Source organism: Hippoglossus hippoglossus, chromosome 4 (genome assembly GCF_009819705.1).
Source record: "Hippoglossus hippoglossus isolate fHipHip1 chromosome 4, fHipHip1.pri, whole genome shotgun sequence".
NCBI classification, from domain to species: domain Eukaryota; kingdom Metazoa; phylum Chordata; class Actinopteri; order Pleuronectiformes; family Pleuronectidae; genus Hippoglossus; species Hippoglossus hippoglossus.
In genome coordinates, this window is record NC_047154.1 from 15,335,001 (window position 1) to 15,348,234 (window position 13,234).

Here is a 13,234-nt window from a genome sequence, read left to right on the forward strand (position 1 = left end):
TGTTTTGAGTCAAGGTTTATAGTTTGGGCATCATGACCTTGGATGACCTTTAATGAAACCACACTCACACCATGCTAGTTGTAAAGTAGGCAGTCACTATTTCAACAAACTCATTGGACAAAAGGAGTATTTTCTTAAAAAGACTTTATACCCATTGACAAGCAAAACATGAAAATTAAATACAGATTTATTTGAGTTGACACATCATTGAGTACAGGCAGAAACAGTCTGTCCTTTGCTGATGATGAGTTTACTTACTACACAGAAAGAGGCTCATGAAAAAGATATCGCCCCAAACTAAGGTTGTTCCTCCCAACACACATCCTAAAAACATGTTTACCTTGTCAGTGTTCTGTAGAAACCTTGCACAGTTAATTGTGTGTTTCTTACATCGTGGTTCTCCAGTGTGAAGAAAAAACCTGACTTAATGACCTCCAGTATAAACTGGCTAAAACAAGACTTTGAATGTGCAAGGTTTCCACAACAACAATCTAAATTGAAGGCAACAAACAGACATTTATGACACAAACAAAAATAAACATTTCTTCATCGTGACACAGTTTATATTGTTGATGGTTGTTTGATTTCTACAACAAAATCCCAGACAGGCATATGAATGAACTCGGTATTAAAAAAAAGAAATGATACAAAACAAGTGATCCTCCAAAGATGAGTCTGGGGTCAGTGGTGAAGGACTGGTGATGCTGAGCTTATGGCGAAGACAATGATGGAGAGGGAGAAAGGTCAAGGGCACTTCCTGTCCACACACTGCTTTCCGCCCTCCTCATACTCCTGTTTGGAGATCCACATCTGCTGGAAGGTTCCCTGGCACAGCGAGACAATGAGGTTTAGTTTGAATAAAATCTAAACTCAGCAATCAGAATTCACATAACAGGATAATGTACTGTATCTTAAATATAAGCACATAATTAAAGACAAAAGTTGTCAAGAGAAATAGATGAGTGAACTTAAACAGCTGTTGTATTTTAACACCCAAAAAATCAAATAACATGTAACTGGCTCAATGTTAAACAAGATCAGTTTGAGAAACTTGCACATACAGTGGTACTGCATTTCTTAAATAATCTGGGGAAAAATTTCTTGAAATCTACAAACTAAATATAGCATTATTTCAATTAAAACAAGAATCTATATATGTAATATTGTTATTTGTCTCTTGGCATGTTTTGTGCCATATTGTGAAAAACATTGGCAGGTGTTCATTTGATGGTGTAAGAGCCAGGTCACAAGCTCTGGAGCAGGGGTCTTGTGACAGTGTAGGCAAAGCAGGCTAATGCCATGGGCCCCAAGCTGAGAGGGGGTTCTTTCTGAAAGTCCCTTGAAATGCTCCCGCTCTGGAGTTGTTTAAAATCCCATCAGTCATGTAGATTAAAAGACCATGTTTTTAATGTTGATTTATTCTTATAATACAGTTCTAACTGCTGTGTGTCCTTACCAATGATGCGAGGATGGAGCCTCCTATCCAGGCACTGAACCGGCGCTCCACCGTCGTGTTGTTGGCGATTAGCTTCAGTCTCATGCTCTGAAAATCACAGACAAATTTGTTTAACCCTGACAGGAAGTTGTTTACAGTGACGTGACCACATTTATTAAAAAAAAAAAAAAAAGGAGAGTATTTGAATTTGCAGCGCTTGAACTGACCGGAGGTGTTTTCTGGGAGAGTTCTCTGTTCAGTCGGTCGGTGAAGCCCTGAATGAGCGTGTTTCCTCCAGTCACCACCACACTGCCGTACAGTCCCTACAACACAGCAAGTGAGAGTTTCTTTTTAAGTCAGTGCTGGAAACTGACATGTATGCATTCCTGGAGTTATATTACAGAAAGGCACCCAATCTGCATATATAAGCCTGTGTCTCAGATAGAGGTTTGCTGTCAACACTCCTCAAAGAAAAGGTGTTACATTCAGATTTTGGCTAATTGTTTTCAGTAGAACAAATAAAGTTAGAGCAAGATAACTTTACCAGTTTAATCATTCATCGGAAATTGATCCTAGCTATTAGCATTAGCTACAGTGATACAATTTAAACAAGAATATATAAAAGTACAGTAAACCAATTTTTTAGCCAATAAAAATCGAAGCAGATTGATATTCACCGGTCGAATGTCGATGTCACACATTCCCACACTGGTCGTCACCACGTGGCCGACTCCTAACATGGTGTTTCCAGACAGGCCCTGAAGTGACCAGAACAAAGTGAAGCATTAATGTACAGACATAAAACACTTGATTCATAAACCATGAGGAAGCCAGACATTTGGAAACTATGATCAACTTTTGTAAAAATGTGTTATTTGCAGTAATATCCAGTGATGATTATATTGAGCCATTCTGGCCGAGGCTGCTCTGTTAGCTCCACCATTAATGGAGCTAATGGAGCGTGTTGAGCATGCACACACACCTTGGCATTGGAGGGGTCGAACAAACCCTCTGGGATCTTCAGTCTCTCAGCTCCGAAGTCACAGTTGTAGCCGTTGGGTAGCTCATAGTGAACCGTGGGCATCTGTGCAGCCACTCTGTTAAAGAAATGCAAGGAGGGTTCCCTGTCAGTTACAGACATTGAGAGGTTAAGTAAAAGGTATTTTTACATCAAGCTTATCGTTCCAACAAAATACATTTGACACCATGACAAAACAGTGTTTAAATTAACATAAAACTTCTTCATACACTGACGACCATGTGAGGAAATATTTGTGTGAGAGAAATAATGGCCCAATTATTTTTGAGACTGCAAACTGCACCACTCCTGTTCTTGTGCTGGCAAAGACGAGTAGAATTAGTGGGCAACTATTGAAAAGAGGTAAAAGTAATGGACACATCCATGGTAAGTTCTTACTGTTCATCATATGGAGAATCTGAGACCTGCAGCACGGACGCCTGGAAGTCCTGGATCACACACTGTAAACAGGAAGACAAACTGGTTGACACACATTCATGAAACAACAAGCGGAGGACTCGCTTATCAGAGAAGGCTCAACACAAACATGATACTGAATGTAGTCACAGAAGAGTTGAGGGCTTACATTACACATGTAGTTGTGCCATGAGCGGGTGACTTGAGGTAATTTCTCCTTTTTCTTCCAACTGGCTGAAGATCCCTCCCGCACTACATCCTGCAATGACAAGCACGCACTGGGTTTGACACTCGCTCCTCTGAGGGATGGGGATATTAAAGCTGGATACAAACTGTGTGGATGATTTTAATTCAAATCATATTTGCCATAAATATCTGATTGCGAATTTCTGATTCTAAATCTATCAATTCATCTGTTTATCCAAATCCGGCACATATCCAGTTTAAGCTAGAAATTAGATGGGCGAATCCACAGATATCTGTTCATAATGTTAACAGCATGAATGAGTGCAAACATTTCAATTACCAGTCCACCATCTACACCTGCATAGCCAATATTACTACTTGTGTACTTACTTATTACTAAAAATATACACCATTCCACCTCTACACACTAAATTGAGGATTAAAATAAGCGTCTGTTTGATTCTCACCTTTGATGCAATCATATAAGGAGGGATTATTTCAACGCTTAACTCTTGGAACAGCTCTCTGCACTGCATGCTCATGAAGTCTCCTGCGAGGGGCGACTTGACGATGCCTGTCAGAAACAATGAATAAAACACGACTCAGACTCAGTAAATCTCCACCTTGTTTACTTGGAACACAGCAACTCAACACTGTTTTAACTCGCTCAGCTTGATGCACCATGACTGTAATTGTGCACTTAATGAATACAAATTCTTCAGATTAACAAACTGCTGAATCACTCTCCTGTCTTTAGTTCTTTGCCGCTCTTAAATAGCTTCTTTATAATCTGACCCTTCTCAGGGGGGTTGGGATTATGAGAGGCTGACAACCTTCATCGTCCACTGAAAATTCCTCTTGTCCAACATCAACTCAGCACCGTTACAGAAGCGTGTAAAAATGGAACATTTAGCAGCTGACTTGATTAGAAAGTCTGAGGTGCTTGTTCCAACCAGTAGATGGCAACATAAATCACAGGAGAAGAGCACCTACTTCACTGGAGAATGCACAACTATTAATCCTGGAAGTGTTGTATGTATTCCCTCTATGGTTTATACGGCAGTGTAAAGTAAACCTGCACGTCTATTCAATAACAAATCATTTGTCTTACCTTGCTGCAGGACGTAGCCATCATGTACTGGAATAGCTGTTGTATGTGTGGCACCACTGTCCAGGACCAAGCCTGTAGACCGCCCATTAGCAAAGCTTGGAAACGCAGAGTCAAGGAAATGCAATGCAGTTCAACATGAAAAAGAAACTGTACGATTATCTATTAAATGACTAATATCATCCTTTTCTGGATGAAGTGCAGCAGTGAAGGATACGCAGACAGCACGGCTGATTTACAAAGGAAGAAGGCAGGAATGTTGTAATGTTCAAACATTAGCTCTGTGAGTTTCTCCCGTTTCGCTCTTGTGTTCCACTGCAGACACAAAACAGAAGTTAACCCACTCACAAACCATTACTGTCAGCACAACACAAATTATATACATATAATATTTACATTTCTCCATGAGGTGACAAGGACAAGCACAAGAAAATAACTCTTTACTGAGCTCAGGGCCAAGTGGACTTTCTTATCCTCACCAGTATTTAACTAACTTGTTCAAATTTAATGGCAGACTCAGATTTCAAATATTAACATTAAGTGAGGACAAATATTCAAAACAGCATGAATCTGACCTTTGTACAACTACAGAAAAAATCTGGCCTCTGTGTCGTTACACCTGAACAAAAGCTAACTCACCGATGCTTCGGACATGAGCACTGGATGCAGACTGGGTTCAGACTTGAAGTGCATCTTGTAGGTGTGATCCAAAATGGCCTGGAAACTGTCCCAGTCTTCAACTGTAAAACGAGAGGGAGAGAACACCTGTGTCAAAGTTACTGCTGATTTATTACTTTTAACTTATCATTAACTTTTTTCAGATGTCAAATCTAGTTTGACTGGTGTGCAAGCAACAAAATACTCATCTAGAGCTGCAACCAAGGAATATTTTCATTATCAATTAATCTGCTAATTGTTTTCTGAATTAATCAGTTAAGAATTTTGTCAGAACATTTCCCATAGCTCAAATTGTTCAAAACCCAGAGTTTAATCAAATATGTCAAACAAAAGCAGCAAGAAGGTGACTCCAAAAATATTTGTCAATTTTGCTCAAAAAACAATTGTTGGGTAATTTTTGGGACTACTTGATGAATTAACTGATCAGCATTGCTCTTTATTTTCTTCACACATGGAAAGTCCTTCCACAAATAAGTTTAAGTCATACTGTACCTAAACATGCAGTTACATATTTATTAGAGCCGGTTGGCTGGTCGATAAAAATGAGCAAATATGGGTCTTTCACAGAATAAACAATGCAGAAGAGATTTGCATGTATGTCTACGTTTGAGATTAAAAGAAATCTTAATTCTGATTCAAATATATTTGATTGTATTTGTGTACTCATATATATACTGATGTATACAGATTTTTTAACCCCCAACATGATGACCGGCCTCAGAAAATCCATATTGGTTGGGCTCTGTCACTTATAACATACATTTAATTTTAGGCATAGTCTTACAAAAAAACTCTAGAGTCACATGAAACGTGTCTTTCTTTATCATTACTGGGTCAGATGGTGGAGAAAATAGAGCGATGATGAGATTTTTTAGATAATTATTTGAGCACCAGGCACCACTGTTCCAGGTCAGCACTCTGAGGGGGCGCTGGTCCCACAGTGCCGATCTGCTGCAATTAAGATCGGTGTCACACTCGTCTCTAAATAGCCTGACAGCCAAACTCTATTGGACCAGATTGTGAGGGGCATCATCATTATCATCATCAGCTAGGTCAGTGCAGCAGAGCGATAGTTGCACATCTACTGTCTAGGATACTTCTGAGGTGACATATAAAATGCCCCTGAAAAACGTGCCATTTGTTGGTGATGACGTGCAGAAAATTTAGACTTTAAATGTTTTGAATAGTGCTAAAACAATTATTGGATTACTTGGGTCAGTTAGGCTAAATCAATGATCGTTTTCCATTATGGATTTATCTGCCAATTATATTCCAGAGCAATGGATTTAATAATAATACAAATTGTGGGGGAAATATGAGAATCTCAGCTTTAGAATCAGTTTGTTGATTAGTAGTTTTAGATAAGCTCTTCAAATATCAGAGCCCTTGTGATATTTTTTAGGGGGGGGGGGGGATTTGGAAACTAGATGGGAGACCTCATGATAATGACTTGCCTTGGTCTTTATATAACCTTATAAATATTAATGACGAGCAGTAGTTATTTATATGTCAGTCATGGTTGTGACAAGTTCATCTAAAAAGGTAGTTGTGGGACCAAAACAGTACAAATATGGACCAAGTAGACTGGATTATAAATATTCATCACTCAGTTTATGTCACAGACTGTGACAAAAACAGGGTCCTACACTCATTAACAGCTAATGTACATTCAACCCATGAGTCTTCTCTCAGCACTGCAAACAAATGTGCATCAGTCAATTCTATGAGTGTATAAACCAAGTTCTCCCTGTATGTGATATTTCTGCCCACTTATTACTGACCAGAACCTCAGGCATTGCAGCAAAGAAACAAAAATGGTCTTTGCAATTTAGTGCTTTAAAAGAAACATCAACCAAGAACTCACTCATGCCATTCTTGAGCGGAGACATGACGTCCATGTTCTCTCTGGGTACCCTCAGCTGGTTGGTATCAATGTAATAGGAAGTTCCGCTTTGCTTGCTCTTCTCCCCGTCCGTCTCCATGGGTGTGCTGCCATCTTCTCGGTCCACAGTCACACCTATGACCGTGGGGAAGTCCGCCTGAACCGAGCCAAAACAACACAGGACACAATTCAAGACACATGCTCACACACCCAATATCAGCCTGATAGTGACACGACATCACAAATACAAAACCTATAACAAGTTCATCCAAGACCCAAACCATGCATGAATAAATTCCCATTTTGTGAAACACTGAAGGTGCTGAAGTGTGAAGCAATGCTGCCTTGATTTATGAGAACAAAAAGTGCAAGTGTTTGGAAACACTAAAAAGTACCTGATTATATCATCCAATGACGTTGCTTGTATTTCACAATTCAGCATGCAAAAACATAGGCTGCACACTCTAACTCGAGGGGTGGGCTATGTGTGGGTTAGACTAGTCGGAGGTGGTATAACACAGTGGAACAAAATACACTATCGATCATCAACATGCTTCTGCCACTGTAAAAAAAGTGATGACTTCAGAGGGCAGTGTTTCAAACATACTATGACCGGGTCTGGGATGCCTGTAATATGCTATTTGCATTAGAACAGTATTATGTAGGTCAATGACAGTACAGTCTGCTGAGGAGCAATGAGCATCCATTTTGACACTTTGCTCATCAAAATGATGTTATCAAAAACTCTCCATCTGTAGCACAGATCAAATCATAGCACAGATGAATCCAGACCGAGCGAGCACTCCAGAATGATCTGAACTCAATTTATTCCGTCTGTCTCCAGGGTGACAGCCCTCATTTCTTGACATTGGCTTACCCCCAGAAGGAAGTTGAAGATGCACAGAGGAAGAAAAGACACATAGTTAATCAGGTCATCTGAGTGATCCACTTACCTTGGGACAGTCTTCTCCTGCGTAGCCAGCTCTCACAGAATAAGAGCCAATGTCAAACACCAACGCTCCCACCTCATCTGCAGAAAGGAAAGAAATGCTGTGAATCCGGATGAAACTGCAAATTTAGCACTAATTTTCACCACATTATAAAAGATAGGGATGCAATCGTGTACAATGTATAATCAGCATATTATGGATATCTGTTTTTCAGGTCATAACTTTATTTAGTGTGTTTCCTGATGTTATATGTCGGCCAATTATCCACCGAGAGGGAGTCCAGTACAGTTTACTTTGCAATAAATGTCTACAAATATATAGTTTGAATAAATATCTAAAATTCAACTAATTAGTTTCATAATTCATAGAGGGCTTTTTTATTCTCAAATTATCTCCCACTAACCCAAAAACTTTTACATTTCCACAATAAACATTAAAACACAGAACATTAAACTGACACATTTATAATCAATGAACATTTCAAACATCTTCATTGTCCATTTGATCAACTGGAGAAAACAGACCTGAGCTGATCTGAAAATAAGTTTTTTGCACAAAGTAAACTCACTGAGCATGAGTACACTTTAAAATCTAGTAACTTTAAACTTCAATTAAGATCCTGTGCGAACAAGTGTTTACAACAATGACATTTCTCCCTCTAACTTTCACCACACAGCTCACTCTGCTGGGATCAGACTATAACCTGAATACTGTGTGTTACTAAGATATTTTAACCTGTTGTGCACCAGTCAAAAGTTACATTATATAACTGATGTAGTTTTAAGTGCAGTGCAGTTAGCATTGCCCATAACAACAGTATGCAAGATTGTAATTTTGATTGCATTGGATCCACTTGATGAAGAAGTTACTAAAAAGAATTGGTGATGTTTGGAGACGTGCATCTACACTCCTAACAAAGCTGTGTTTAACAAAACTTTACACAAACAACGGGGTGCATTCAGGAGCTCGACACTTTCATTCATTTCCTTGCTAGCTAGCTAGCTAGCGGTACCGAGCCTGGTTTACATTGTTGCTGCATAAACAAACAAAGCGTAAGCCATTTAAATGGATGATAAATAAACAAATTATCCGACGTGTAGCGACATTACGTGCCAATAAGAGCGTAGTTTTAACTAGTTTGCCGTTGGACTGCGCGTTAGCTTGGCTAGTGTGGCTAGCTAGCTACAAAGCAGGCTAAAGCTACAACACGGGACAACGTGGAAAACGGTTCGGTTGTAATTGAAATCACAGCACGTGACTCACCGCCTCCGTACACTCCGCCACTCATCCTCTAAACGATCGCGGCAGTAACCGTGTCGGTGCAGGTGATTTCAGCCAGAAACGCAGCCGCTGGTCGGTTGATCGCAACAAAGAGGCTCCGCTAGCAGGGATCGGTTTGATCTCTGTGACGAAGCAGGCGCCACACTGCTTCCAGCCCGTGGACCAATCACACAGCAGCACACCGGCACTACTTCCGCCACGGGCACAGCGAGTTCTTCCCTGACTAGGATCGGACGTGGCCTGCGACAGCCCGACATCAACGTGAGTTAAAAACTGTGAACAACACGTAGAAAGTCTCTGTAAAGCGATCAGAAGCTGGAGGGCAGGGAGCGTGAGTTCATGTTTTATATCGGCAGGCTGCTGTTAGTGGCTGTAAAAGTGCAGGACCTTGACTCACGGTCGTCACGACGTGGATCTCGGTCACAGTGTCACTCACATGCTGCAGAAACTTCCTGCATTCACCTGAATAACTTGCAACAAGAAGGGTTTAACATGCTGAATAACAGATGGTGCTTTGGTTGATATTCAGAAATGTCGTCTGTGTTGAATGTGCTACTGCTGTAACATACATAAGATCCAGGTTTCACAACCTCGTGGTGGCTCTGCTGCTGTGGGATTAACTGCGCAAGCACAAATGGTGGCGATGGTGCATTCAGCAGTGAAATAAACTCATTTGCAGCTATAGAGTTGTGATTTACAGCCATATACAATCTGTAGAAACTGTGTTTGACTTGTTGCATGTAGTTTAATGAGTTTCAGCTATTTTTAGAGGACTGTGCAAAATGTTTGTCAATAAAAGTGAGAATGCTTTTAATAACATTGCACTGAATACATTTTATTTATCAAAGTGCAGTAAAAATGAATCTAAATCAAATCCACATACGGTGTGGTCACCTTTAAAAATAAAAAATAAAAAAATTTAAAAAAACAGCCCCAGTTGTCAACACGCAGACTCGTGCACGGCCTTGAAGTTTCCTGGCAGGTGTGTTGAACCTGTCACAGTTCTGTGAGTTTAGTGTGTGTCTGTTTCTTCATGCACCCTCAGACAGGCTCCATGATGGTGGGACCAGGGCTCCATGGAGGCCACACCATCTGTTTACAGAACAACCTGCTCTTTATCCTGAGGATTCATTTGAAACCATATCACACTCTACTTTTATGCAAATATATGGCCCTGAACCTGTTGACTGTTCTTACTCCCTATAGAACCTATGCACTGTATCCAGCAGTTGAAAGTGACAAAGCTGATGCAACTTTAAAGTTATTTTTCGAGACGAGAACAACGTCTTGAAAAGGTGCTTCTTCCAAATGTGTCTGCTGCACAAACACTATAGTTTTCGCCCTGCAGAGAGTATATAGATATTTTGCATAAAGACACTATTAAGTTTGCTGGTGCTGATAATGGCCCTACATCTGCGTGTACTATTTAGACATTGTATGCGTTGAAGTCTTATTTATTTGTACATTTGTTTTACAATTTATTTTTATTTTTCTATTATTCATGTGTATATTTTTAGTGTGTATTCCCCAATACACATTCTAATCAACTTAATGGATATGGCAATAAAGTGTTGCATCTTGTATCTTATTCATGTTGAAATTGAAAGTTAATTTTCGACCTTGGAAACATCAGTTGACAGAACTGGACCTGAAATGATTCATCAAGTTAATATGTGATTGCCGTAGGATGTAATTTTGATTATAGCTTAATCGTTTTAAGTCATTTTCATTCTCTAGTTAAAAACATTCATTAATTTGTAGCTTTTCATAATAATTGTCAGTTGCACGGTCGAATTTTTTATGTTGTGGTGAAATTGGGCCGTCAACAATTATTTCGAAATCTTCTCCAAACATCTTAAACGTGTCAAATTAATTTTTAACTTTGTCTGCTTCCAGCACCCATGCAGCGCTGCCTCACTCTGACTTTTGCCCGGCACAGCAGGCTCCTGTTGAAAAATAAATTAGCATCTGTCCACTGTCAGCGGACGGCAGCCATGTCAGGTCTCCTCATTAACCAGCCCAAGTACGCCTGGCTGAAAGAGCTCGGCCTGTCTGAGGACAATCCCGGTGTTTACAACGGGAGCTGGGGGGGTAGCGGCGAGGTCATCACGTCTTACTCTCCCGCCAACAATGAGCCGATTGCCAGAGTAACCCAGGCTACTATGGGGGAGTATGAAGAAACTGTCCAGAAGGCAAGGGAGGCCTGGAAGATTTGGGCAGATATTCCAGCCCCAAAGAGAGGGGAGATTGTGAGGCAGATTGGCGACGCTCTAAGGAAGAAGATCAGTGTCCTCGGAAGCCTTGTGTCTTTGGAAATGGGCAAGATCTATGTTGAGGGAGTGGGCGAGGTTCAGGAATACGTCGATGTCTGTGATTATGCTGTTGGTCTGTCTAGAATGATTGGCGGCCCCGTCTTGCCCTCAGAAAGACCAGGCCACGCTCTGATTGAACAGTGGAACCCAGTCGGACTTGTCGGCATCATCACTGCCTTTAACTTCCCTGTGGCTGTGTACGGCTGGAATAACGCCCTCAGTCTCACCTGTGGCAACGTCTGCCTGTGGAAAGGAGCTCCAACCACACCTCTCACAAGTGTCGCAGTTAGCAAGATCGTGGCTGAGGTGCTGGAGCACAACAAGCTGCCCGGTGCGATCTGCTCCATGACCTGCGGAGGCGCTGATATCGGTACCGCCATGGCGAAGGACGAGCGCGTGAATCTGCTGTCGTTCACTGGCAGCACCCAAGTTGGCAAGATGGTGGCCATGATGGTGCAGGAAAGGTTCGGGCGCAACCTCTTGGAGCTCGGCGGAAACAATGCTATCATCGTGTTTGAGGACGCTGACCTAAACCTTGTCGTGCCCTCCACTGTCTTTGCGTCTGTGGGAACTGCCGGCCAACGCTGCACCACAACCAGGAGGTTGATTCTGCACGAGAGCATTCATGACACAGTGGTTGAGAGGGTCACCAAGGCCTACAAACAAGTCCGCATCGGAGACCCCGAGGATCCCAGCACCCTTTATGGACCTCTGCACACCAAGCAAGCTGTGGATCAGTACCTGGCAGCCATTGAGCAGGCCAAGCAACAGGGCGGCACTGTGGTCTGTGGAGGAAAGGTGATTGACCGTCCTGGAAACTACGTAGAGCCCACCATTATCACAGGGCTGGCTCACGACGCCGCCATCGTCCACACAGAAACCTTTGTCCCCATCCTCTACGTCCTCAAGTTCAAGACGGAAGAGGAGTCGTTCGCCTGGAACAACGAGGTCAAGCAGGGTCTGTCCAGCAGCATCTTCACCAAAGATATGGGCCGGGTTTTCCGCTGGTTGGGGCCTAAAGGATCCGACTGCGGCATCGCGAATGTCAACATTCCTACAAGCGGAGCTGAGATTGGAGGAGCCTTCGGTGGGGAGAAACACACAGGAGGTGGAAGAGAGTCCGGCAGCGACTCGTGGAAGCAGTACATGAGGCGTTCAACGTGCACAATAAACTACAGCAAGGAGCTCCCTCTGGCCCAGGGAATCAAGTTCGAGTGAAGCTTTGAAGTAGATTGATTAAGCTTCGATGTTGCACAAAAGAACAACACTAAATGTTTTAGGAGTGTTGCTTAAGATGTGTTCAGGGATTTTGAAAGGTCAGTTAAATTTGAAAAAATAAAAAAAATCTTTACTTATGTATCAAATCTATGTCTGCTGTTGAGTTTTGATATTAATCCTGGATTTGAGGTTTGAAAATAGTTTTGTGTTAAAGGTGAAATACGGCCCCCCCCCCCCCCCCCCCCCCCCCCTATATGTTGGTGTGCACTTTCCTACAAGCACTTAAAGTGGTTTTGAGTGCTGGATTACTGTATCAGATACTAAATTCAGTATAGAAATAAATCTATTTTGGAAGAATTCGTTCGAGTTGACAACTAATGTGCAGATGTGCGTTGTCTGGACAATAGATTTTATATGTACAGAAAGACGCCTTTGATTGCAAGTTGCAGTAATTCTAACAATCACCGGCTGCTTGAAAGATAAATGAAGGTTTCAAGATCATAAAAACAAACAAATGCAGGTTAATAGAAAGTAGCTGTTAAAACACTTGCATCTCTATTAACTACAGCATTAATATACAGTGTTCAGCCACAGCATTTAAGCCAGTTACTGTACTCTACTCTGCATCTCAAGCCCCTTCAACAAACTGTCACAATGTGCTTTCGAACCAAAATCAATAAAGGCTTCTTGGTGACATGTCAACTGGTTCTGTGTTTTCTTTCCCATCATTTTTATGATCTCTTATCTTC

The 13,234-nt window shown here is 41.5% G+C and overlaps 2 protein-coding genes across 2 annotated transcripts; one reads left to right on the top strand and one right to left on the bottom strand.

The window, feature by feature from the left end:
* Nucleotides 1-127: 127 nt before the first annotated feature.
* On the bottom strand, nucleotides 128-9,155 carry actl6a (actin-like 6A). Its single transcript, XM_034583360.1, has 14 exons — nucleotides 8,938-9,155; nucleotides 7,678-7,754; nucleotides 6,707-6,881; nucleotides 4,804-4,904; nucleotides 4,382-4,479; nucleotides 4,168-4,262; nucleotides 3,524-3,630; nucleotides 3,040-3,129; nucleotides 2,853-2,914; nucleotides 2,418-2,532; nucleotides 2,113-2,193; nucleotides 1,663-1,758; nucleotides 1,457-1,543; nucleotides 128-825 (listed from the first exon to the last, which is right to left on the bottom strand). The coding sequence occupies exons 1-14, from the start codon at nucleotides 8,960-8,962 to the stop codon at nucleotides 745-747; spliced, it is 1,290 nt and encodes a 429-aa protein (XP_034439251.1). The 5' UTR covers nucleotides 8,963-9,155; the 3' UTR covers nucleotides 128-744.
* On the top strand, nucleotides 9,036-13,183 carry aldh7a1 (aldehyde dehydrogenase 7 family, member A1). Its single transcript, XM_034583359.1, has 2 exons — nucleotides 9,036-9,216; nucleotides 10,852-13,183. Exon 2 carries the CDS (start codon nucleotides 10,857-10,859, stop codon nucleotides 12,483-12,485), a length of 1,629 nt encoding a protein of 542 aa, XP_034439250.1. The 5' UTR covers nucleotides 9,036-9,216; nucleotides 10,852-10,856; the 3' UTR covers nucleotides 12,486-13,183.
* The last annotated feature ends 51 nt before the right edge of the window (nucleotides 13,184-13,234 follow it).

Coding starts and splice junctions, on each gene's coding strand:
- actl6a (XM_034583360.1), bottom strand. CDS start 8,962: ATGAGTGGCGGAGTGTACGGAGGCG. Junction 4,263..4,381: donor AAATCAGCCGTGCTGTCTGC/GTATCCTTCACT, acceptor TGCGTTTCCAAG/CTTTGCTAATGGGCGGTCTA. Junction 1,544..1,662: donor TCTCCCAGAAAACACCTCCG/GTCAGTTCAAGC, acceptor TGTGATTTTCAG/AGCATGAGACTGAAGCTAAT.
- aldh7a1 (XM_034583359.1), top strand. CDS start 10,857: ATGCAGCGCTGCCTCACTCTGACTTTTGCCCGGCACAGCAGGCTCCTG.